The following is a 26,371-nucleotide window of genomic DNA, read 5'->3' as shown; positions in this document are numbered from 1 at the left end:
CGCGGTGAATGTTAACGCGCCCGCGCCGGATAAAGGTTTTGTGCTTGTCCATCTCTTTGGTGACGGCGCCCATGAATTCGCGCCCGGGGTCAACCTGCAGCATTTCGGGCCATTCGAGAGGCGAGCGCTTGTAAATCTTCTAAAAGGCCAGAGCGACTGCATCAGAATTTTTCGAAGTCAGGGGTTCGGCCTCTTTGTAGCGACTGGCCACGTCAACAACGGTCAGCGCGTATTTGAAAACTTTGCGGCCGCGAGGGAGCTTGTCGTGCGGCAGAAAAAGAAAGTCCGCCTGATGGACCCTGTTGGGCGTGGGAACATCGAATTTCGGCCGAGGAATCCGCGTCGGCGCGGGGAGGTATACCTGCCAGAGCGCTTGCCTGATCAGCCACTTTTTTGCGGCTTCTTTAGGTAACTCGGCGACCTCGGCCAATTTTTTGATCGCGGCCATGCCTTTCCAGTAGCCCCCGGGGCTGTAGTAAATCTTTGCGAGTTTCGCGTCCATATAAGTAAGGCGTAAAAAAGTTTAAAGGAACCGGAAGGCCGCGTAGCCCAGAGCGAGAGCGTCGGCGCCCAGGAACGCGAGTTCACCGTTTTTCTGCTGCTCGCTCGGCTGATAGAAATCTGAGAACTTGGGCTCCTTGGGGGGCACCATCTTTTCGTCAGGATGCGCCTGGTTGTAGAGTTTGAAGGCGTAGTCCGTGTTGGTCATGTTCTGCTTGGCTTGCTCTTTTGTTTGCACGTTGGTCGCGATCCAGTCGAGAAGTTGTGTCCGGTCGCGCGTGTATTTGGCGTAAGCGGCTTGATAATCCTCGAGAGCCTTGTCATGGCGCTTTTTTTCTTCAAGCGCGGCTTTGTCGCCCCCGGGGAGCGCCCTCGCCAGATAATTGCCACCGATAAAAGCTGTGGTGTTCAACACAGCCCCGCCAATCATGATAGCGATGCTCGCCATGGTATATATTATCGGAAGATTTTTTCAAATGCTGCCTGGGAGGATTTTCTGGTCCTCAAGGTACCCTTTTAGCGCAATGCTGCCCGCCATGACGACGGTGAACTTCATGTAATTCATAAAGCTGCTGCTGGGATGGGAAGTGAAATTCTCTTTCACAACCTTTTTCGCGGCCCAGCCGATGCCCGCGGCTAATGCCGTGAGAGTTGCGGCGTCAATGGCGGTCTTGACAAGTTTGTTGTCGGACATGGCGCGCTTGATATAAGGAAAGAGCGAAAGTTTAAAACAAAATAAATTGGGGACCTGTCTTTCAGCTTCTTCTTCCGCGAATTCTTTGATTTTGTCTTCTATTTCAATTTTTCGCCTGACCTCTTGTTCCATTTTTCTCCGCCTTTCTCCCTCTTCAACAAGCATTTCGTCGGTAAGACGTCTCACCATCCTCCAAGTCTTGACGGTAAAATCGGCCCAAAAAAGCGTAACCCCTCCGATTGCTGCATTATGGATGAGAACCTGCGCAAGGCTCGGCATCGTGATATGAATCACGCGCAAACATTTAAATCATTTTTTTAAATCCTCTTGGCCGTGTATCGCGAGCAGGTTTTGGCTAGACACTCGCGGGCTCAGGAGCGGGCTCTGGCCCAGGCTTCGGCGTTTTGAATTTGTCGAACACGGGCTTGGCCATTGCCATGAGCTCTTCACGCTTGTAATAGATCCCGAGAAGGGAAACTCCAACGCCGCCAATAGCGATCCATTGGTTGGCGTTGGGGCCGCCGCTATTTGGGCTTTCTTCTTTTGTATCCGGGGCTGGCTTGGGGGCCGCTGTGGAAGCTTTTGCTTGCTTTTCTGCGTAATAAGCCTCGGCCGCTTTCTTCTGTTCTTCTCGGGCCAGCCGTCTTTTTTCAGCATGAAGTTTTCCGGCGGCCACACGCTTGGGATCTTTCTTGTGCTCCGTGGTTGAAGACGGAGTCGTCGCTTGCTGTGGGATATCGGCGGCAGGCGCTGCCTTCGTCTCTAGCCTAGGCGCAGTGACGGCGGCAGGCGCTGCCTTGGCCTCTACCTGAGCGGCAGGCGCACTCTCGGATTGTTCGGTTGACATTGAAGCGAACCGTATTATAAGCAAATAAAAAAGTTTAATTGTTAACAAATTGTCAGCAAGACCTCAGCATTTTTTGATGAATGGTGACGAGTTATTCAGCAGTTGATGAGCCGGGTACTTCATCAACGCCCTCAAGCGGGTAGCCGTGTTCATCACGAGAAGGATGAGCTGGCGCCTACACTGTCTCCAAAAACAAACACCAATATCTCAACAACTCAATATCCAAAAGATGGTACACTTTTTTCTCGTATTCACGCTGCTTTGACCGAAATGTTTCCAACTTTTCTTGTACATCAGACTTTATCCTCAAAATTAGTTCTTTTTCATGCTCTTCTTTTATCCCACTGCCAGAGCGAATAATTCGGAAGAATTTTTCAAAAAACTCTTTTTCTTTTTAATAAATTTTCTTTGATTTATTCACTCCTTCGAAGTTTTCTTGAAGTTCTTTCCATTTGTTTTCTACCTCGATACTTGCAGGACTTTTCCACGGAAGATTCTCCATGATATTATACATCAAAAGCAGCAACTCTCTAACTGGCCGCACTGTTGACGAATGGTGACCATTTATTCTGCAGTTGCTGAGCCAGGTACTCCCTCAACGTCCTCAAAGCCCTCAAGCGGATTGCCGTTTTCATCACGAGAACGGTGGCTATGCACCGGCAACTGTGTGGGGTTCCACCCCACATCCCCGGGGCGCGGGGCAGAGCCCTGCTGTGGGCTAAAATCAATATGTTTCGTGGTGACGAACACCGCGTTGGCCGCGGCAAGAAACCGACTGCACTTCAAAGAAAGGTTGCCGGCCAGATTGGAGAGCTCTTTGTTCAAGATGTAGTCGTTTCTGAGCTCTTTTTGGTAAGCCTGGATGTCTTTGATTTTGATGGTCATTCCGACCACTTTGGTTACAAGAAAAATGAAGCTGTCGATCAGGCTTTCCGTCGTCTTCGAGCCCACATACGTCTCGTAGTGTTTGGTGAATTTCTCGACCTCTTTGTCGCTCAGGCGCTTCACCTGCTCCTGGGTTAGCTGCACTCCGATGGCCTCTTTGGCTTTGCCTGTGGACACCAGCACGGCCAGCTGCTCGCGAAGAGCGGGAATGTCGGGTCCGGGAGCGGTTGGAACAAGGCCGCCTGCGGGACCACTCGACGGCGCGGGCTCCGTTTCAAGAAGGTTCATAACATCTTCTAACGCGTCTTCTGCAGACATTGTGCAAGGCTATATACAGCTCGCATTTTTTTTATTCAAATAACTTTACCCCGTAGGGGTGGCAAAGCACGAATATAAGATAAGAGAACTTTCGCTCTTTCAGCTTTGAAATCAATCCTCTGTACTCGTCGGGGGAGAGCTCGCCAGCGTAATCGTCAAAGATGGCTTTCGTTGTCTTCGCCGAAGGGGTGTAAAAGAGGAGGATCGCCACCACGTTCTCCTGGAAGGAAGCTGTTATGCCGGTCAACTTCTGGGTCAGCGCCCACACGCTGATGCCCATATGTCGACCAGAAAAGGCGAGATTCACCAGCTCGCCTGTGCGCCCTTTCACATCTTTGGAGGCCGCGCAGTCGTCGAGGATTATGAGCGTGTTGGTGCCCTCGGAAAGCCATCTCACAAGCTTCAACCACCTTTCCACGTCGTGCTGCTTGCAGACTATCACATCCATTCTCGGATCGTTTTCGCCAAGCCGGTGGTAGGTCTTGCTGTGCGTGAACGTCGGGCAGATGAGCACGATGTAGTCGAACTTTCCGCAGAAAGGGCCGTAGAGCTGGTCCACCACGAACCTCGATTGGCCTGAATTTGTCGGCCCCACGATGAGAGCGTTGAAGGGTATCTTGCCGGGGTCCATGTCTTCCGACTGGAGAAATTTTTTGCCGTGCGCAGCGCTGTTCATATTCAATACTGCACATCTTCAAGCTGACTGCCCATGAGGTTGACCTGCGAGTCGGCGATGACGAATAGGTGGCATTTCACGTCGCCTGCATCTTTTTGGGGGGATTTTTTCCACTCAATTTCCAGCTGGACACCGTCCGTACTGTTCACAATGCTCGTGCCGCTGCTGTGCATCGACTGATCCGCCATCGTGCGCATATCAATCACAAGCCCGAACCTGTCACCGGTGTAAAACTTTGTCATACTCATGTGCTCCGTTTTATTTTTTTCTTTCACGAACAAGTTGCGGGCCTCTTCCCACATGTCCTTGCCTTCGATGCCGTTGTTGTAAATCATGTTGGGCGAGCCGTTGACCGTGACGCTGACTTGACGCTGACCGTGACGCTGAAGATGAATTTTTCTGAATCTCTGGCACCTGCAGTATACGGCTCTACAAACAGGAGGAGGAGGGCTTTCAGCGACCTTCTTTGGGCGTTGACTTTGATGGTGAGCTTCGAGTCAATTTCTTTTTTGAATGAAACCTCTTTGTCACGCATCACGTGGTCGTAAAGGAACTCTTTGCCGCTGGAGTAAACGCTCCGCGCCTCGTCTGCCAGAGTCTTGCTGCGGATCATTTTGTACTCGAGCTGGATGTTGGTCAGCTTGTATTTTAGGTTGGTTGGGTCGGTGCCTTTGACCACGTGTTTTGCTTCGGCAAGTTTTACTTCGAACTTGAGGTCGTTGTAAAGGGCCTGGGGGTAGAAAACGCCGTGGTCGGTTAAGACCTGATGGTCAAGCCTGATCCGGTACTATTTTCCGTATACCTCCGTAAGCTTCGTCCAAGGTTTTCTTGTCTCCCGCATCTGAGCGTATTTTGCACAGATCCTCGCTCTGAATCCCTTCGAGAATCCTGTTGTCGCGCTCTTCCTGCAAAAGGAAAAGGTCTTCGAAAGTTTTGTAGATGTCGTACCCCACCGTGTCTTGCATGGTTCTTCCCGCAAACGACACGACCAGACCGTCAACGAGCGCCCGTGTGACGTTCTGGACGAGGAAGTTGTTGGCTTCCCCTCCAGAAAGGTCGATGTCAAAGACAAGTGCTAGCGAGTCCGGCACCAGAACCTCTCGTGCAGCTTGGGCACGTAAACGTACAGCGTATTGCCGGGTTGGCTTCGGATGGGTTAAAGGTGATCCGCTTGACCGCGCGCTCGGCCTTCATGGCGTGTAAGGTGTTTTCGCTGTGAGTTGGGCGAAGGTTCTCTGGAACTGACATTGTATATAAAACACCAGCGATTATTTCTAATTTAAAAAATAATAGGCTTGAAATATATCGCTATGGCGGAAGGCGGTGGCGAATTTGGTCACGAAGACCCGTACCTTGAGAATCGGCTTGACCACGACTCTGATGAACGCGAACAAGAGGTTGACACAACCCGTCCTTTTCAGCCAGTCGCTGCGTCCACTCCCTACCAACCTGGCGACCCCTACCACGGGGGCGAACAAACGGAAATGAGTACTTTTCCTCACCAGCAGTCCGGCCTGCCTGACACTTCTTATCAGGAAGAAACCCCTTTGCTCGGTGATTTCGTACATACCGATGACAAACCGGCCATGCTTGAAAGGGCAAAAGAAAAAATCAGAAGATGGTTCCCGAAGGTAGACTTCAAAAAATTGGGCCCAATTGGTTTCAGCAAAAAAGGAAATCAATCTGAGATCGTTTCATTTGGCCCCCGGGGGGGTGAGTCTAAAATTTTCAAGCTTGGCGACGAAGGGTTACTAAAAAGTTTCACATACGCGAAAAAATCAGCTCTGGGGGAAAGAGCTGAAGACATCATTGCTGAAGACCGCGACACCATTAGAGAACAACGCCGAAGACTGAAAGAATCTGAAAAACAGCTTCAAAAGGCGGAAAAATTATCTGAGCAAAGAGAAAAAGAAAAGAGAGAAGTGGAAGCTCTGAGAAGTAAAATACAGCAAAACCGACGCTAAGATTGATTCCATTCAGGATCAACAAGGTTCGAACCTTGAAAGTGAAGCAGAACTGCGTAGGCTCAAACAACAGAAAAAGAACTATCAAACCGATCTTGAAAACAGGAAAAAAGCTTTGGACTCGCTCACAAAAAAAGCAATGGCCAGAGAAAAGGAACAAGCCAAGGTTGACAGACTCAGGGCCAGCCTCGCAGCAAAAGAAAGTGAAACAAACGCCATGGAAGAAAGGCTCAACCAAACAAAACCGTTGGACGACCTGAAAGAGCAGGAAAGCGAGCTGCAGCGCCAAAACGAGAAAGACCAGGCGATCATCCAAGACGAGAATGCCTCGCCCTCTGAAAAAGAAGCCGCAGAAGGCAGAGTTGCAGAAAGAAACGAGGAGATCGCCCGTTTGCAAACTCAGATCGCGGAAAGGGAAAGGGGGCGGCCTCTCTTGGAAAGGGTCAAGGAGATCTTCAAAATATATGGCGTGACGTTGGCCGCCATTCTTCTCGCCGCCGGGACCACAATCGGCGCTGTCATCGGGGTCCTCACCAGAGGTTTGAAAGCCACCGGCAAAGCTTTGGGAAACGGCCTCAAAGATATTGCCACGAAACTCGGCTCTCTGCTGCGTGGGCTGATTGGCTCGATTGTGAGCTTCCTGTTCAAAGCCGCCGGCCAAGTCGTCGGATTTCTGGCCGAGCACACCTGGCTTCTCATTCTTGCCGCGGTGACCTTTTTGATCGAAAAATATTTTAAGAAGCAGCGTTAGCTTAGCGCCAAGCCGTGAACAGCAACGCCGATAATCCAACAACACCGAGAATTACCGCAGTTTTGTTAATTTCGTGTTGCGGCGTTTTGTCTGCAGCCTCGGGCTCAATTTTTTGCGCCGGTGGCTCCGCTTGCTGAGTTTCGGTCGAAGCTGGTTTCCTGTGGGGTGGAACCACACGCCCCGATTCGGCTGTTGCGGCTTTGTGAATCGGGTTGGACGGGTGGCTATTGGGCGGGTTAATTTTTGGCGGGCCGCCTGCCATGTGTTTGAGCCCAGCTTTTTTTGTCTCCGGGTTTACCTCGTTATTCAGCCCCAGTTTCATTCCTGAGACCGCCTGTTTCAGCTTGTTGTTGTAACCGATCGTGCTTGCGGTGTTGATTATCATCTGCGCGGGCATGAGCCACGCCATGGGGGCAACAGCGGGATTGAGCCTGACCTTCGCTTGGTCCACCGCGAGCTGGTACCTTTGCACGCTCGCGGCCAATTCGGGCTGTCTGATCACGTCTTCCATCAGCACCAGGAACTCGCTCTGGGCTTCTCTCGCCCGACCGCGAGAGCCGAGAATGCTGCTGCGGACGTTGACAAGCCCGCCTGCGTCAAACCGTTTGCGGTGTTGGGCGCGAAGCAGTCCGCTTGAGCATCAGAAGCGGCCCCCGGCTCGATGAAATAGATCAAATTTCCTTGAATACCTTTCCCGCCTTCATCGCTGAATTTGTTCCATCCGGGGTATTGGTAGTCAGTTTCCGACGCTCCCGCGCCTGTCGCGTACACGTAAACGCTTCCCAGACCGTGGTTTTCCCCGTGCGTGAAGCGGAAATCGCTCGAGGGGGCTATGCCGAACTCGCTGCATATCATTTTGTACGAAGCGACGTCGTAATGATTGTTGTATTGGTTGAACGGCGGGTCTCCGGACAAAGCGTTCATGCTCTGAATTCCTCCAAGCTGGTACAAAATGCGCCTGACCGTGAAATATACGTGGAATTTGTAGAAAGCTCTTATCTGCGGGGGGAGATCCATCCCGCTGTCAAAGATTTCGCGAGAAACTCCGCACCCCTGTGTCGCGCAGAAAACCGCGAAGTTGAGCTGTTGCGGCCAATATTTCATGTCAGGCCCTCCCAGCCAGCGTTTTGATTCGACTGCCGACGTGTGCCTGAGTTTGGTTTTTTCAAATATTTCACGGAATTTTGTCGTGAAATATTGTTCAGGCGTGACGTATATTTGGATTGGGGCGTCGAATATTTTTTTCAAACTTTGCGCTTTGCCGTCGAAAGGTACGGCAGGGATGGGCAAGGAAACTTTTGAACCAAGCGGCGCCAGCTGGTAAGGAAACCCTCCAACGGCCCCCGAGCGCTTGCCTTCCAAACCGAGCGCCTTTTTCATTTCCTCGCTCCAATATTTTTTGTGTGAGCCGAAGACGCTTTGAAGCGAGCCTGGACCCTCTTTGAAAAAGATTTCTTCCGTTACGTTTTTTCCGTCGGTACTCCCCTGAGCAATAAAACGGGATCTATCGGCCTTGGGGAAATGTGCCACAAATTCTCTCCATGCGTTTGCCTTGGCTATTGCGTCTTTTATCACAACGTTAGGATCTTTCCACACATTCGCCATGTATTTTGAACATAATTTATTTGTTGAATATAAAAATGGTTGTTCTCACTTTTGTCGCACAACAGAACGGCGAGACCATCTATTTTGGAGAGCCGATACCGAGAGTGCATTTCATGAAACTCATTTCGTGCAGTTTATACAACAGCTGGTACACTTTGGAAAGACAAGGTTCTGCCAACTTGGGAAATAAAGGCAAAAATATCACTTTGCCAGTTTCTCAAGTACTCCCAGGGCATTACAATTTAGAAAACATTGCGCAAACAATTGGCAGTCTGTTCGCAAGATATGACTATAAGTTGGAAACAGAAAGAAACAATCCTCTTGGCCAGCTTATAATCAAAAATTCCGGGTCAAGCCCGATTGAACTTGATCGCGATTTAGCCAGTTTTCTCGGTATTGATTGTAAGCTGCTGTTTATAACCTTCGTAAAAAGACTTTCAGCTCCAACGAAATATTTTATTCATTGCAACTTGATCGACAAACAAGAGAATCTGTTCAATGGCAAAAGGTCAGATATCTTGGCCTCTTTTGATGTGAAAGGGAAGCCTTATGAAAAAGTAAGCTACCAGGCTTCTCCGCAACAGGTATTGCGGAACTGCTCTTCAGATGAGTTCATAACTAGCATCACCATTTGCGTGAAAGATGAAAATGGCGAACTCTTTGATTTCAAGGGCTTCCCTCTTCTTTTTGAATTAGAGTTAATTTGAACACAATTTTATTTATTGAAAATAAAATGGTTTTTCTCACTATTGTCACGCAACGGAACGGCGAGACCATCTATTTTGAAGAGCCGATACCGATAGTGCATTTCATGAAACTCATTTCTTGCAGTTTGTACAACAGCTGGGACGCTTTGAAAAATGAATTTTCGGCAACCTTGACAGAAGGAAAAAAAAAGAAACCGCTAAATTGCTCCCGGGGCATTACAGTTTAGAAACATTTGCAACACACATTGAAAATCTTTTCGCCCAAAGTAAATATAAGTTGGAAGCAAAAATTTACCAACCTCTTGGCCAGCTTGTAATCAAAAATCCCGGGGTAAAATTGATACATTTTGATCGTGATCTTGCCGATTTTCTTGGTATGAGGCAAAAGCAGCTGTTGTTTGTAACCTTCGTGAAAAAGATTATTTTCTCCCCCACGGAATATTTCATTCATTGTGGCTTGATCGACAAACAAAAAAATATATTTAATGGCAAAAGGGCAGATATCTTGGCCTCGTTTGATGTGAAAGGGAAGCCTTATGAAAAAGTAAGCTACCAGGCTTCTCCGCAACAGGTTTTGCGAGACTGCTCTACAGACCAGTCCATAAATAGCATCACTATTAGCGTGAAAGATGAAAACGGCGAACTCTTTGATTTCAAGGGCTTCCCTCTTCTTTTTGAATTAGAGTTAAATTAAATTTCTATATATACACAATGTCTTCGGCAAATCTGTTGCCACCAAGCGCTCCGCCTGCCGAGAATGAAAGAGGAATCTATCCAAGCCTTCCCGAAATGCCAAATGCCGAGAATTTCCGGCTAACCGAGATAAGCAGAATTGAAAAAGAAATATCTGCTGAAGTCGAGCATTACAGGCTTGTGTTGAAAAAATAGAAAAAAGCCCGGAAAGCGCTTCACTATTCCCTGGTTGGCCTTGGCGCCTTCACAGCAGTTCTGTCTTCTGGGGCTGTCGCAACATCACTCACTGGTGTTGGAATTGTTGTCGGCGCGCCTGTTGCCGGGATTGCCGCTTTATCTGGCGCAGTTTCCACTGGCCTGTCCGTTGTCAACAAGAAGCTTGAACGCAAAGTAAACAAGAAGATCTGTTAGATCTTACAACCGCACTTTTAAAATTTAACTGTTTGCTTAGCACTACCGTCGGAACGCAGTGCACATTCCAAAGCAGTCATTGACGATTCTTTTCTTACTGTAGACATCACATCACTTGATCAACACAAACTGTATTATTGCGCCATCAGTGGTAGCCATTGACAAATCTGCGATGACGTAATGGTCTTAATCTTTGTAGAACTTTCTTCGGGATATATATGGGCATGAACGATATAAATGACTCGATAATAACACTATTAACAACAGCTTTCTTTCTTAAAAGTCATGATTAAATTTAATTGGTGTTTTCCACGAGTAAAGGGCTAACAAAGTAGTCACACAAGTCATATAAAAAAACCCTCTCCCGACCGATGTATCGATTTTGGTCACTCCAGTGACCACAGATTGAAAACGTGACAGAAAATTGGCGTTACTTTTGATTCTCACCAAATTTGTCATATCCCCCCCTCGGGAGAATTTTGTTAAGTTAGCTAATTTAGTATGCAAGCCACCGTAATGGCGGTCGTCGCGGCGAAATGTTTATGTGCTCAAAATTGGGGCAAAATCTTTCGGAGATGGAAATCAGGACATTTGTAAGGATACAGAAAGTAATTTGGGACCAGTTGCTGGCTTCTAAGGCTGAATTTATCCAGAAGTAAGCTGTATTTTCCTTTTCGTGCCGAAAGCCATGCGATGAAATATTATCGGCTTGTTCTGCTGTCTTGTTCTGTTTTTTCTCTTGGTCTTTTTTGTAGCCCGCCGAGGCCAGTCTTTCGTCTAAATCAGTTGAAAAAAGTTCGAAAAAGATGTTCCCATTCAAGTTTAAGCTCTCAGGCGATAATTGTGGAGTTTTTTGGCCGAAACGTCGGCTTGGTTATTTTCACGTTTCTCGGTTGCTATGGGCGACCGTGGCTTCCTTTGTTAGGTCAAGTCTAGGGAGTGAGGTCACAAAAAATTGTAATTAATTCTGGTTTTGTTCGATTTCGCTGAAATTTTAACACGATAAAGCTGGATTGTTAAGGAGTAGATTTACCTTCTGCCGATGTGTGGTAGCTATTAACGCTAAAGTGATATATCGCTTCGATGTCAGGGTTTTGAAGAGATTTTTTTGCAACGTGTAGGTTCGGCGTGATTTTGTAATCTGAGATTTTTGTTGACCCTGAAGAAACAAGGTTTGGCGAGTAAACATTACAGATTGCATAATTCAAAGTTGGCCGAGTGGAGATCTGCGTCTGGTCTCCGACAAAAAAAATATAAACAAGAAGATCTGTTAGATCTTATAACCGCGCTTTTAAAATTTAGCTGTTCGCTTAGCACTACCGTCGGAACGCAGTGCACATTCCAAAGCAGTCATTGATGATTCTTTTCTTACTGTAGACATCACATCACTTGATCAACACAAACTGTATTATTGCACCATCAGTGGTAGCCTTTGACAAATCTCCGATGACGTAATGGTCTTAATCTACAACTTTCTTCGGGATATGTATGGGCATGAACGATATCAACGACACAATAATAACACTATTAACAACAGCTTTCTTTCTTAAAAGTCATGATTAAATTTAATTGGTGTTTTCCACGAGTAAAGGGCTAGCAAAGTAGTCACACAAGTCATAAAAAAACCCTATCCCGACCGATGTATCGATTTTGGTCACTCCAGTGACCACAGATTGAAAACGTGACAGAAAATTGGCGTTACTTTTGATTCTCACCAAATTTGTCGTATCCCCCCCCTCGGGAGAATTTTGTTAAGTTAGCTAATTTAGTATGCAAGCCACCGTAATGGCGGTCGCCGCCGGCGAAATGTTTATTTGCTCAAAATTGGGGCAAAATCTTTCGGAGATGGAAATCAGGACATTTGTAAGGATACAGAAAGTAATTTGGGACCAGTTGCTGGCTTCTAAGGCTGAATTTATCCAGAAGTAAGCTGTATTTTCCTTTTCGTGTCGAAAGCCACGCGATGAAATATTATCGGCTTGTTCTGCTGTCTTGTTCTGTTTTTTCTCTTTGTCGTTTTTGTAGCCCGCCGAGGCCAGTCTTTCGTCTAAATCAGTTGAAAAAGGTTCGAAAAAGATGTTCCCATTCAAGTTTAAACTCTCAGGCGATAATTGTGGAGTTTTTTGGCCGAAACGTCGGCTTTGTTATGTTCGTGTTTTTCGGTTGCTATGGGCGACCGTTGCTTCCTTTGTTAGGACAAGTCTGGGAAGTGAGGTCACAAAAAAATTCTAATTAATTCTGGTTTTGTTCGATTTCGCTGAAATTTTAACACGATAAAGTTGGATTGTTAAGGAATAGATTTACCTTCTGCCGATGTGTGGTAGCTATTAACGCTGAAGTGTTATATCGCTTCGAAGTCAGGGTTTTGAAGAGATTTTTTTTTGCAACATGTGGGTTCGGCGTGGTTTTGTAATCTGAGGTTTCGGTTGACCCCGAAGGAAAAAATATCCGGAAAAGGTCATTTCATCGACGATTCAAACAAATATAAATATGTATATGTTCCGAGCTAAATTTCTGGTGAAAACATATAATTTTTGACGAGCGCTGGGTTTTTAATTTATTCCCGCGAAAGATGAGATTTATTGTTTCAACAGCTTTTGGCGAGTAAACATCACAGGTTGCGTGACTCAAAATTTGGCCGAGTGGAAGCTTGGGTCTGCTCGCACCGAAGTCGAAAAAAAAAACCACGGGTAAACCATGAACCGCGCTCGGCCCATGGCCGCGCGGTTAAAAAAAATAAACCAAGGGTAGAACATGAACCGCGCTCGGCCCATGGCCGCGCGGTTAATAAGCACTCGAGAATCCATTTTCTGGCTATTGCAAAACATGACTCGATAAACTGCTCTGTCTCACAGGCTCTTAATGATAATCGGGTTTCTGAGACAGAGTTTCAGCTGATCACACGTGAAATGCAGAAATATCGCCAGCTTAAAGAGACTTTACGCTCGAACTTCGCGCAAATACAGACAAGTCCAATCCAGCCAGATATCGAAAAAATAAGAAACCAGGTTCGGGACCAGGTTCGGGAAGAATATAGAAAAAAACTTTCAGATTAAACAGCAGATTTGAACTAAATTTTGAGCGAAAAAACACGAAACTATCTTAGTCTTATCAAAAACAGGTGATTGTGTTACACCGCGTTACCTTCGCGCGTGACGTTGTGTGACTGGGTTACGTTACTGTCACGCGTGACGTTGCGTGACAGGTCACACAAAAAAAGCAAAACCCTGTCGGGAGGTGCTCGTTGGCTATTCTTTGCTTAGCCCCGGCTAGGACTTTTCCCGCCGCTGACAAGGCGGCTGTCCCATTTTACCTCCGGACGAGGTTTGAGATCCCGAGGGACCTCTGAGCACCTGCCAGTCTCCACTGGGCCGGGGCGGGTTCACCCGTGGTTGTCACCGTGGACGGTCTCACCCCATACCCCTGACAAGCGCCTGTACGTGCCGTACAAGGAATCAGAGGTGGCCACCCTCACATCCAAAAGCACCACCATTTGCTCGCTGATGTATAATAAAATTGCTCAAGCTATATACATTGATCCTGTCGCCGATCCTTTTACTTGTGGTGTGCTTCTCTGTCCTTCACAAGTTTTTACACATACGCATGCGCTTTTGGTGGCGAAATGATGTCATACGCTTTTTGGTGGCGAGATGATGTCATGCTTGAGCTATATTTAGAGCTTGGCTGGATAAATTTTATCCCAACAACAGCTCTGAAGGCCAAAATGCTTGTGCTGTTCCACGCTATTTGCTTTATTTTCAGAGAACTTTCTTCGCCCGTTTGGCAGAAAGAGGTCAGACAGATAACATATCAAGTCGTTGAAGCCATGTGAGAAGCAGAGGAAACTTAAACAGGCTCGATCGAGGCCCTTGTTCAAGAATATTTCATGTTACGAGCGATCGAATGCTGCGATCTAATCTTGCTGTTTTCTCGTTTCCTCCTGCTCGCTTCACTTCGGCAGCTTCTGCGGTGAAAAAATAACTTAAAGCGCGTTGGCTGGGCGTATTTTTTCGGTGAATTCTGTTCTGGTTCGTTATTTTCGGCTCAAACAAAAAAATCTTGAGTTGTCCTCCATGTTTTTTCTTTACTGCTCGGCCAAGGGCCTGGGGGAAATATTTGGTTCCAGTCTTCTGAGAAAAATGTCACGCAACTCGTCGATTTCAAAACAAAACTTTTGCTTCGAACGAAGGTTTGTCTCCGCCTTTTTCGCTAACCCTCCCGGCCAAAAAGGAACCACTCGTGCCAATTATAACCATCCGAGGAGCATACTTTTAAAAAATTCTTGTGCTCTGGGTTGGCTTCTATTAACTCCATCGGCCGGCTTAGCGATGCTTTATGAAGATTTCCATCCCTTTCGAAACAGGGAAAACAACAACCCTCCGAAAAAGCAGTCCGCATATTCAATGCAAATAACCATCGGCACAATCTGCTGCTTGAATTTGCAGAAAGGCAGTTTAAAAATATTCTCGTGTACCTTGTCCCACCCCATTTCCTTTTTTTCCTTTATTTTTATCGCAATGTATTCCTTGAGAATCATCTCACGAAGCTCTGGAGGGAGGCTTTGAATGGCCTCGGAAAGTCCACATGCAGCCATGTCGGCGCAGTATGCACTGAGCGTGCACTTCTCCAATAGGAAAAATTTTCTGGCACAGTTTTGTATATACAAGTGAAGGGCACATCCGCGCATATTGATTACGGACGATGGACCAGCTTTTTTGCTTTGCTGTTGCTTTACACACACACGGTTCTGGCACAGTGCTCATGCCTCAGTTCTGGCACAGCACACACGCGCAGTTCTGGCACAGCACACACACACACACACACATATAAAGTGGGGGTTCTGGACACTGTGGGAAGCAAGAGGGCAAAAAACCGTCCGAAAAAGCCCCCCAGCTCCTTCTCCGAAGCTTTAGTCTGAGGAGGAGCTGGGGGGCTTTTTCGGACGGTTTTTTGCCCTCTTGCTTCCCACTGTGCCAGAACCCCCACTTTATATGTGTGTCATCCCAATAGTGCACTCTGCACTAAAAAGGAGACGCAATTAATTACCTGGCATTCATCGTCCGAATCGTCCATGCTTGTGTCGAAAGACAGAGTGCTGTAAAGCCACGTGACGCAATTGGCGGAAAAGAAGTGGAGCCTGCACTCATTGTAGTCAGTTGAATGAATATTCAACACTCCCTACCCCTCCCCTACAGACTCCCCTATCCCCAATAATATCTTTACATATTTCGAGCTAATACCAGTTTACTTTTGTTTAGTTTAATTTTAATTTTACATATTTTTCTTATAATTATTTTAATTATTCGATGTTCCGGAATGTTCCTGGTGTTATAGCCTCTTCAGGCGTTCAGTTAGTTGGTGCGCATCGAGAAAAAACGGGTTGAGAAATTTGTGACATTCTACAGAGAGCCTTGCCATTCGCAACGCCCAATAAGGTTAATTTCTTCCCTACTGTTCTCTAATTTATAAATTATTTCAATGTTGTTTAAATGATTACCTTATAACCCCATGTCCAGTTTGGTGCATGTAGGATATTGATGTATTGTTTATCCATTTTGCTGTAAATTATCTTAATTGATGTGTCAATCAAAACATATCTTGGATATGCTGGGCTCTTCTGATAAATGCACCTATGCCTCGTAACCTTTGAGTGCATTTGGTTGTGTAGTGTAGACAAACTACATGTACGTAATATAACTTACTCTTAGCTTACTTATAATTCTTGGTATAATTTAATCGTAGCAAAATTAATTAATGGAACCCAATAACAGCTCCTGTAGTCCACAATCTCAGTCGAGAAAAAGAAGAAATCGCATTGAAATTGAATAATAAAATTATTATTAGAAGCCTATGTAAGTATTCATGATCAGCAAAAAAAATATCATAATTACCATTCATGCGAGAGTGATTTTGCTTATTACAAATCCTTCCAGCAGGAGGGGACTCCATACAAAAGTGAAGATGGCTAAATGTATCTTTGGGGACAAGTTAGAAAACAAAACTTTCCAACTTTTCACATTTGTATACTATTTTGGTATTTTTGCGAGATTTCATTTGGTAGAGATTTAGGGACTGAGTATTGTAACCACTGCATTTGAATCAGTCCCCACAACAAAAACATGAGTAAACTTCTGTTGTGTGGAAGAATATAATGATTAATAACAATGTCTTGTCTTTCTGAATAAGGTAGGAAAGAACAAGAAATGCCACAAAAAAGCACAGAAGACAGTTCTGTTATGTGATCAAGATTTTTGGTGGCTTCCCAGAAATCCTTGAAATCATGGCTCTACATTTCATAATCACACCATCTTACACCTTGATCTGCTGATGTAATCCTAGTTCCAGCTGAAACTATTAAATCGTTCGCAATTTACCTCACATACATGTTCGATGATTTTCATTAGTAACAACATTCCAAAAACATAACTGAGGAGCTCCGCTTTTAGGCTTGGCTAAATCTATATATTATCCTACATCGGTGAGCAAGTCATCTCAACGACTGATGAAATTAATTGGCGGTTTCAGTTGAGTGTCTTGACTAGTTTTACATGTACCTAACGCGGGAAAGTTTCGGCTGAATATGAACTTTTTGCTCTCTTTCATAGAAGAGGAAATAAGGAAGCTGCTGGGGAAAAGCAATATGTTTTCATTCTTTATTTGAACCCTGGCAAACACACAATAGTCCTAATAGCAGACAACATTTCTTGAATCGAGCTAGGGGTGATTCCAGAAGATACGCAGTGACAGTAGCGTTCTTTGAAGAACGTATGCGTCTGACATGTTGTGGTCTACCATAAGGAAAAGCACTCAACGTTCGATTGTAATCCCGTATAACATGTATCTTTCACTCGACATGTAGTCCATACGGACGATAACTAATCTGCGCATGTGTTTCGAGCAAATTGCTTTTGTTCTTAAGGGAGTAGCACTACAAGGTTAGCAAGAGATTTGCGAAAACATATACAGTTTTGTCATATCAAACAAGCAACGCAAGTATGACACGTTTTGCGTAGTGCACACGGGTACCTACTCCACCCAGGCCTCCCTCCCGCAAGGATAATTGATTAATTGAAATTAATTAATTAAACAAACATTTAAGTTTACACCTTATTGTATTAGTGCATATTGCATTAGCGAACAGCAGCCCCCTAAACCATCCTAACAGTGCACTCTGCACTGAAAAGGACGATTTCAATAATATTGGATTAATCTAATTATTTAGCGGTAAACAAAACCAGAGTGTTCTCGAAAATTGAGTTAGTCAGTCGGTGAATTGTCATTTTGACCATGTGCCATGTCTCGGAATTCCAAAAGATTTTAGATTTTAACTATACTAGGATAGGTCTTTCAATATATGTAAAGTTAAGTTTGGGCAAATGATTAGGCACTCGTCAAAAAATTATTCAAAATCGTTCACAAAAGACACAAAATCACGCCAGCAGCTTCCGAGTACGTGACCAAAAGTATTATCATCGTATCGGCATATTACTTCAGTTCGAAACGTCAGCATTACCAACTAGTATAAATGACATACACATAATAATAGCATGTTCCCCTATCTCGGTTTGTAATATCCTGAATCTTGCAAACTGATTCTTTTCCTGCATACAATTTTCAGCGGCGTTCTTGTCAGCCGACTTTGAAGAAAACAGTTACTGCCACGTCCCATGTATGTATCATCTATCTGTGTCGTCTGATTAAGCCAGTAAAGTAGCAACTACTGCTAAAGCGTTATTCCACGTGCGACTTTCGGGGTTTCCATTTTGAAGACGTTTGAAAGTCCTCCATTTTGACTGAAGATGTGTTATCCCAGACCCATGCGTTACAACAAATTTTACACGGGGGTGTGGGTCGGGATTTCAGAGCTTTTAACAGAGTTACTTTTCTTTATTTGAATTTTAAGCCATAACGACCTGGTTCGTGTGTAGCATTTTATCACTTTACCTAAGAGAGGAGGCCCTGAATTGGAACTAACATTAAGATATTGGAAAAATTCTAACGCTTCTTCTTTCGGAAATAATTCCCACTCTACCCTTACCCTGTGTGCAAAGACTGTTGCCGAAGATGGCGCTTTATTTGTTACTGCTAATTACTGGGGATTTCTACCTGATAACAGGTTGAATGATTGGACCGAACAACAAAACGGAAAACGTTGGAACATTTGTATAGAAACCTGGTAATATTGAGCGATTTGGGGAATTCAAAATCACCAGAAGAATGTGTACAGGTTATGCAAACCTAATGGAACACCGTTGAAATGACAGGATAGGAATGTTGTTTGATAGTCAAGACATGATAACCCAGCTAAGGTAAACATACATATGTTGGTTTATTAAGTCGTGCTGATATTCCTGTGATATTTCGAATTCAAGTGATTTAATGACAAAACAATGGTTTGTAACGGTAGTACTTTTGGTCGCGCATTCGACTGCTGGCGTGATTTTAATTTTTTTGTGTATGATGTGAATAATGTTTTGACGAGTGCCTATTCATTTGCCCAAACTAAACTTTACATATATTGAAAGACCTATCCTAGTATAGTTAGAATCTAAAATCTTCTGAAATTCCGAGACATGGCACGTGGTCAAAATGACAATTGTTTTCACCGACTGACGAACTCATCGTTGGACAACACTTTGGTTTTGTTTACTGCTAAATAGTTAGATAAATCCAATATTCTTGGAACTGGGCTTTTTTTAGACGAGGAATAGTTCTGCATTCAGTTGGTTGTATTACAACTTTTCTGTGCTCAATAGTTGCGAAATGCGAATCGAATGAAAGTGGTCAATTTTCAGCCCAGTTAGAACCCGTCAGATTGATGTCCAGACGTGAAACAGATAATGTCCTTTTTCTCGGAAATACCAAGACATTTGAAGAAAAAAACTACATAGCGTTTTCACTTTTACTAAGGCCTACGTATATGCAACAGTAGGGCAAATTCTATTTTTCAAGCCTTACCGAACTATTTTTGATTCTTGTGTACATTGCTCTAAAGTAGTTTGTTGTAAGAATTAGTTTTTCTGTAAGTAGTTTATTATAAGTAATATATGTACAGTGATTAGTTTTCTCTAGGTGTTACATCTATACATTAATTAGTTTATTATATGTAATGTACTGTAAGTAGTTTATTGTAATTAACGTACTGTAGGTAAGTTTATTGCAAGTATTGTATCATAAGTAGTTTATTGTAATTATGTATTGTAACTGAACTTTTTCAAATTAAGAAAAAAAAAAGAAAATTACAAAAAAAAAAAAGAAACGCAAACATTATTCAATATTCAAACCTTCTTAATCGAGTTGATTTGTATTAGCAACTATTATTTTAAATCGAGTTGATTTTAGGCCGGATCTCATTGAGGTTGTAATTCACCAAGGAAAACCGTGAGACCCGAGATGAGTCCTGAAATCGTGAGTCTCACGACCAAATCGTGATAGTTGGAAGGTCTGTGCATGGATAAAGTGCAACTCGCTTAATAACATAACAAACAGCGAAAACCACACTCACATTGATTTACACAACAGTCAAATCAAAGAAACTTAAAACAACAGGTTTACAATATAAGGCAATTTTATAGTTTTGCTTGCGCAATCTTACTTTCTAGGCTAATAATTACTTAGGATAACACAAAGTAGCCTTGATCCAATAATTACACCGTATTCCAAAGTAATTCGAGAACGTTTGTCTCTAACTGCGGGTAGTACCAAACACCAAACAACCAGAACGTTCAGTATTCCAAAACTAAATTCCTGATGGCAAACAAGGCTTATTTTCTTCACTCTCAACATAGTTATACATTAGCCAGCAGGCAGTCACCTACATTATAGAACTCAAAAACCAGTTGATACTGTGGAATTCTCACCGCTTTTAGAAAAGATCCTTAAGGAGTTTGGCCTTAAGGAAAAAGAAAAAAAATGTACTATTTTTATAACAAAATATCTACTGAAAAAAACATATTTTTAATAACTAACGAATTGAGGTTAAATGCTCCCCTACAAAACCAAAACAGTAAAAGGCTGCACCTTACTTTGCCGTATTTTAAACTTATTTCACACGTCATATCGCTTTCATAATATATCCCAGAGAATTAAAATAGCTCATGGGATAACTGTTTTAAAACTGAGTAAAACCATGTACAGCAATAAATTGTCGAAAGATAGCAAATTAACACTTTGTCTTCTCGCATCCCAGACTGCTTTTTTACATACTGTTACTTTCTTTCATCAAAAAGACGAAATGCCGCTTGCAAAGCTCAATAAGAGGTACATTAAGGCTACGCTTGTGTCATTGTAACTGGAAAAACAATCTTCACAGGGTTGAAAATGGGGAACCTGGACTCAATTTGGACTGACCCCCCCCCCCCCGGGGGGTAGTCGGGGCGACAGGAAGTAGCCCGAGCAGCACAATCCCCCGTAGGAAAAAAGATGGCGGCTGTACATTTTGCCACAATACCTTGCGAACCTAACACAGCCTGTAAGGCACAAAGAAAGCCAAACGTTTACAATATTTGTCCCTGTACGAAGGACATTGTGTATGCTAGGTTTGAAGATTTTGTAACTCTTCTGTGCGTTTCTATGAACGTTGTTAAGGCTTTCGCTCGTTAAGGACTATGGGTAAATGTACCAGTTGCCATCTTTTTTCCTACGGAGGATTGGCGCGGGAGAGGTAGCGAGTACATGTTTGGTGATTGATATATCGGGCACTTTATATAACTGGCACATACAAATTGCCATATTTGTCTTGGCTTTGGATATCATTGTCCACGCATCTCCTGCAAAGAAATGTATGTCTTGTAATCGATACGTGCACTGCGGACGAGCGCAAGTTATACTTCGTAAAAAACACGTACAAGACATGCAATTTCTCAGTATTCTTGCATCAGTGAACAAAATTACGCTTGCGATTTCCTAACTATTAGCCGGATTTACGTTTAAAGGCGTCTAGGCCGGAACCAAGAGGCACTTACAACTCGCATGTTGACCCCCTCCCCCTCTCCCGCCCAAAAACCGTTTTTGAGAAAGACTGTTGGTCACTGGATTACAAATTTTAGTTGTGCGGATTCACACTTCAAATAAGTTGGTCTGTTTTTATGCGTCTCGAATTATGGAGGAATTATACGTCTAAGACGGCAGTATAATGCGTCTGTTTACAAAATTGTTTAGTTCGTCAGACCTTTAATGCGTCTTATTTTCCGTATTTACCTAGACGCACAACACTTTTTTTTCTTCCTAAGCCACTGCGACAACATTTTCTGACACTTTCCTCGATGAAACCTCCGTTTGGACTAGCGATCAATCGCAAAAAAGAAAACCTGGATCGGTTATAGATAGATAGACAGATAACAGAATAAATGAAAAGGATTTTGATTTCTTTTGAATGAAAAAGAAATCTACGCTGGCACCAGGCACAGCAAAGCGGTTCCTAAGACAATAACATTTTCTCCACCCTTTCTGTCAATGTTTCACAGCACAGAAACGTCATCAAAATACATTTTGGTAATGCTCTGACACTTCGTTTCTGTTTCTACCAGCAGTATATTGCCACGCGATTTCGTTTTTGCAAACTTTGTGCTGATATCTTAAACATTCTGGAGCTCGACGGCCAGTTACAAATGACGCACTATGCAATAAACCTAACTCTTTGTAGAACTGTTGTGTTGAACTAACAACTATTAGGACGCTAGGCAAATTTATAATTTAAATATTCCTTTAGTTTTAAAATGCTGACATATATCGGTAATATGCAAGCAAATAAACCAAGCTAACTTGTGACATCAGCTAGTCATCAGAGATGGTGGCAATCACGTGTTCAAGCTTGGAAGCCAACGACGACAGCTCAGACTCTTCCAAAGCTTCTTGCAGCTACAAAAGAACAAACATCTACAGTTTAATGTCTCCACAGCAGGAATTACGTGGTACTGTCCAAAATATTCTCAAGCAAATTAGCAAATGTGCTCCTCCCCACACGAATACAAGAGCATGTCCTAGAGTACCTCAAACATTTTATGTTAACTATAACAAACCTACATGTAAATACAAGATAGCTCGTGTGCTATGTTTACCTGATCTTGATATCTCCTGACATAATCATACAACTCCTGGAGCGCGTGGTCACCATTAAACTCGTGGCCATGTTCCTGAGCAAATACAATCATTACATCAATTAGTATCAAACTGAACCCACTTCATGTTTTGACTGCCTGAACAGGTTTACTGCAGACAAATGAATCATGATAAACTTACCAAAGACTTGTAACGTTAATGAAATTGACATGTAGTAAACTTACCACTGACAAATCAGCAAAGAACTTTGATAATTCTTGTGGTGTGGGTGCAGGTGATGCTTGTATCTCAGCATAAAACCTGTAAAATATAAATCAAAAGCTTGCTATACGTACGGTGGTGAAGCTTGCGAGTCTTGGCGATCTCAATAACTATGCCAGTGGGTTTTCCCCTGGTAAGGCGACCTACTAGGCTTACCCATCCTGAATTGATCATGGGCAAGACTGCCCCTGGTCCTCCAGGGTGGAGGATTGTCGTGGAGCTAATGACCCCCACCTGCTTAAAATATCCCAATAGACGATTTGCATGATGGCGTCATTTGACTACAACTACCAGAATCCTTACTCTTTCTGTTTGTTATGCTAATTAGGGCACCCTACTGGGAATTTAAAATTTAAATAATAAAGAAAAAACGAAAGGAATTCTGGTAGTTGCAGTCAAATGACGCCAACGTGCAAATCTGCTATTACGGGAACGGAAAACTACCTCGAAGTGAGCTACACTGGGAGTACCTCCGCCACCTGCGTATATGGCGCTTGCTATGGATCGTGGGTTAACGCCGAAGAAAGTGGCCAACAAACTGTACCGCTGTTACCGGATTTGTAAGTGTTCTTTTGCGGTAAAATATGGCACTCGAAAATCTGGCCGTATATCAACAGAAAATCTCTTTGAAGGGTCGAATCGAGATGGCAGCTGAGGAGAAGTATTAGCAGCAATGTGCGAACTTATAGGCATACGCATCATTAAATCAACTGGTCTGTCCAGTAGAGTTTACAATCCTTGTGCGCGAAAAATAAGAAATCTGTTTAGACCCTTTACCGACATAGAAAACGTGACGAAATGGGATTCGGAGTTTTCTACAAGCAGTTCTCCTGTTCGAAGTAAGCGTCAGCTGCCAACCAGTGTCGACACCGGAGAGGAGTCCTTTGAAGAGAAAAGTGTCACGAGTAAACGAAGTGTCGAAGAAACCTTCATCACGGAAGTCTCTCCTCACGAAAATTCCAGAGCCTTGAGAGGAAGGATCAAAAATTCATCAACCGAGTGCTTTTTCTTCTAACCCTATAGCATCTGAATGTTGCCCTTCACGAACTTCCTTGATCGTCATTGCAGTTGCAGTTTATAAAACTTTTACCGTATCCAGTTAGCTTAACAGCAAAAACATCCCTTCCTTCTAAAAGACAATTCGTAGCTTTTTCCTGTTTGTGTTTTAGATCGACCAAATTATTTGCTTCGATGAGAAGCTCCCAGGACAAATCCCACACTTGGATTCTCGGATGCTACGTTTCTGTTTGATAATCGCCACTTGTTTTGATCATATTAATGGGACCTGTTATTTTTCATCAATCAGAATGAACGCACTTCATTTTTTTCTCAAGCATCTGAGCGGGCCGGAATCCTAAATCCTCGAATTTGATTGGCTAATCATACGCACGTGACTGGTCCAGCTTTTTACGATACGGCCCACGGGCCGGATTTTTTTCCCGCTGCCTAAATTTCGCTCCTGAAAGTTAGCGGTAATCGTCAATCTTTTGCCTTTTTTACACATCCATCGACGAGTAGTCAACGCAAGTTTATCTCTGTTCACTTTAAAATGGCAAGGAAAGTCACTGTAAGTAAATTCAATTGAGTGTTTTGAAGTTGTGAGAGTTTGTTTAATTGTTTGTAGCTTGGCGCTGTACTGGCGCGTAATCCTGTGTTTCTCTCGTCGTAAAATTTGAGTCAATTTCAGTCGAGTTTACCTCTCTGATCGTTGCTGTATTTAGAAACATTTCTGTGGAATACACTTAAAGAATTTCCCCGCTTTCTGTTATTCAATTTACGGTAGAAAAGTGACGAAGTGATTTTAAAAGCAACGACTGACAGAAATTGTTTTTGTAGTAAAACTTCACGCTTCGCACGAAATTGCACACCGCAAAAACAATTTTGGAGAACTAACTGGTGAAATAAATGCAACTAACACAAAGTAGTTCGAAAAAAATCTGTTTTTTAATACATCTTTATATGTCTACTATCTGAGTTACTCGCTCGTTGCCGAGATTTTTTACAAATCGTTAGTAGACGGCGCGCAAGCCGATTCAATGACAAGAGCTGCATAAACAAACCCATTTGTAATCTGTAATTTAAGCAATTTACTGCAGGAAAAAAATATAATAAACGTGTTATTTGCCGGCTTACGGTCGGTCCGTACGGTGAAAAACTGTGACCTCGGTCACAGTTTTTCACCATACGGACCTCCCAGCCGGCAAATAACATATATGTATTCGGAAAACAATGCCTTCCGTGCAGGCTCATCTCTCGCAACTTTGCCTATCGACTTTGCTCCTGCTGAAACAAATAAGAAGCGCAGAAAGGATGGAATGCCGGACGGCTTTAACCAATCGTATCATCACGGCCACATTCCACTCCAGGTTCATTAAGACATCGGTAATTCAGATTAACACACTGAAAAAATGATGCCGATGAGGAAGCCAAAAGAAAATTCTACAATCAATTCAAAAGGGATGGATGGTGTGCCAAGGCACGATCTGGAGATTGTTATAGGAGACTAGAAGACAAAGATAGGCAGAACGAGAGAAGGTGAGATGAGAATTGTTAGGAACCATGCACAAATAGGAGAAAAATGAGAGTGGAGGAAGACTTGTGACATACTGAGCAACAAACAGTATTGTAATAACCACAATGTTCCTTCACAAAAACATCAACAAATGTACTTGGACAAACTTCGATGGAAGGTACCACAACCAGGGTGTCAGTGACTACAACCTAATGTTTTTATATTGTGACTGAATTGAGATTATGCTGGCTGAAAGGCAAACTGAGGAAAAATGAAGTGCTGTGGATAAAGAAACTAAGCTCCAAGTAACACAGGGGAGACATTACTGAACTGAGGAACAGAAACGTTTCCTTAAAAGGCGACCGAGATACAGACAGCAACGATGACGATAATGAGATCTACAAAGAACACATGGATAGACTTCAGTGACTTTCAATCTGTACTACCAACAACAAGAAACTGACCCTCTTTCCATTGAGGAATCCCTGTTGTATTAACATTTCTGAGAGTAGCAAGCTGGCTAAGATTAGTTTTGACCTGAAAATGAATTTTCTCTACTTTCGTCCATCAGGGTACATTTAACGAATAGGTACATTTAATGAGTAGGCAAATTAGGCGAAACCGCAAATCACATTTTGCATACACACCAACAGTTCAATCGGTAGCAGATGTCCCCATTACAACTAAATGCAAAGCATCTTATTGATGATCTCGAAATAAACATTAAGTGCCAATCTCAGATTACTACATCGTTCAATACGTTTATACCATTGATAAGAACGCAGGTGAAAAATGTAATTCTTCCAGTACAACGTCTGTTTGCATATTATAGACCCTGGAGGCATAGAGTAAGAATGCATCCATGTAATAAAATCACTCTACAATAAAGTTCGTACCTCTCAACTTCTTGGCGATACCCTGGGATTTCTCTTGCATAAAGCAGTTTATTTGATGGAGAATCCTGTGTACACATTAAATAAAATGAGCACGTTTAAACCCGGGTCTACAAAGTCATCCGAATACATTCTATTTAATTAGAAATGTAACTTACCTTTCCCAGGACATGCTCAGTCACAGAACAGGAATCCATGAAAAGCTTTAAACAAAGACACAGAGAGAACGATGAAGGAAAACAGTTGCATCACATCACAAAATGAAACGAAGACAAAGGATATCCACAAAATTGTCCAAATTCAAAGCATGCCCAGAAAACGCCATTGCTCCAGTGTGACTCATCTGCGGTGTTGCTAACAAACACACAATCAAAACCAAATAAAGGAAAAGAAGAATCAATCACTGCATTCTAACCTGTGCTACAACAGACAAGCAGGAATCAACTATTCCAGACTTGCAAACATCAAAAATGAAGTTTGGATTCTTGATTATGTTGATCCAGAATCTCAGCGGCACACTGCAAAGTAAAAACAAACATGTTAAAACACAGCAGTAGCAACATAAAGAACTTGGGGGCACAATTAGCAACAAG

General features: G+C 43.5%; 1 protein-coding gene and 1 pseudogene across 4 annotated transcripts in view; both read right to left on the bottom strand.

The window, feature by feature from the left end:
- LOC145497883 (plexin-A4-like) overlaps positions 1 to 26,371 on the bottom strand; it is a 238,195-nt gene that overhangs the window by 44,002 nt on the left and 167,822 nt on the right. For 2 of the 4 annotated variants that reach the window (XM_081477751.1, XM_081477750.1), the window contains 6 exons: positions 26,194 to 26,296; positions 25,937 to 25,981; positions 25,782 to 25,846; positions 22,337 to 22,412; positions 22,112 to 22,186; positions 19,991 to 21,911 (listed from right to left, as the gene is read on the bottom strand). The exons of 1 other annotated variant lie outside the window; for it this stretch is intronic. In XM_081477751.1, coding sequence (XP_081333877.1) covers positions 21,828 to 21,911; positions 22,112 to 22,186; positions 22,337 to 22,412; positions 25,782 to 25,846; positions 25,937 to 25,981; positions 26,194 to 26,296 — 448 coding nt within the window. In that variant the 3' untranslated portion in view covers positions 19,991 to 21,827. Of the gene's footprint in view, positions 1 to 19,990; positions 21,912 to 22,111; positions 22,187 to 22,336; positions 22,413 to 25,781; positions 25,847 to 25,936; positions 25,982 to 26,193; positions 26,297 to 26,371 lie in introns of those variants that run through there. One more of the 4 variants, XM_081477752.1, reaches the window with a different exon arrangement.
- Positions 3,924 to 5,169, bottom strand: LOC145496772 (uncharacterized; annotated as a pseudogene).

The sequence above is a fragment of the Orbicella franksi genome, chromosome 9 (genome assembly GCF_964199315.1).
Source record: "Orbicella franksi chromosome 9, jaOrbFran1.1, whole genome shotgun sequence".
NCBI lineage: Eukaryota > Metazoa > Cnidaria > Anthozoa > Scleractinia > Merulinidae > Orbicella > Orbicella franksi.
The sequence above is the reverse complement of the archived record's forward strand: the minus strand, read 5'-3'. Positions and strand labels throughout refer to the sequence as shown.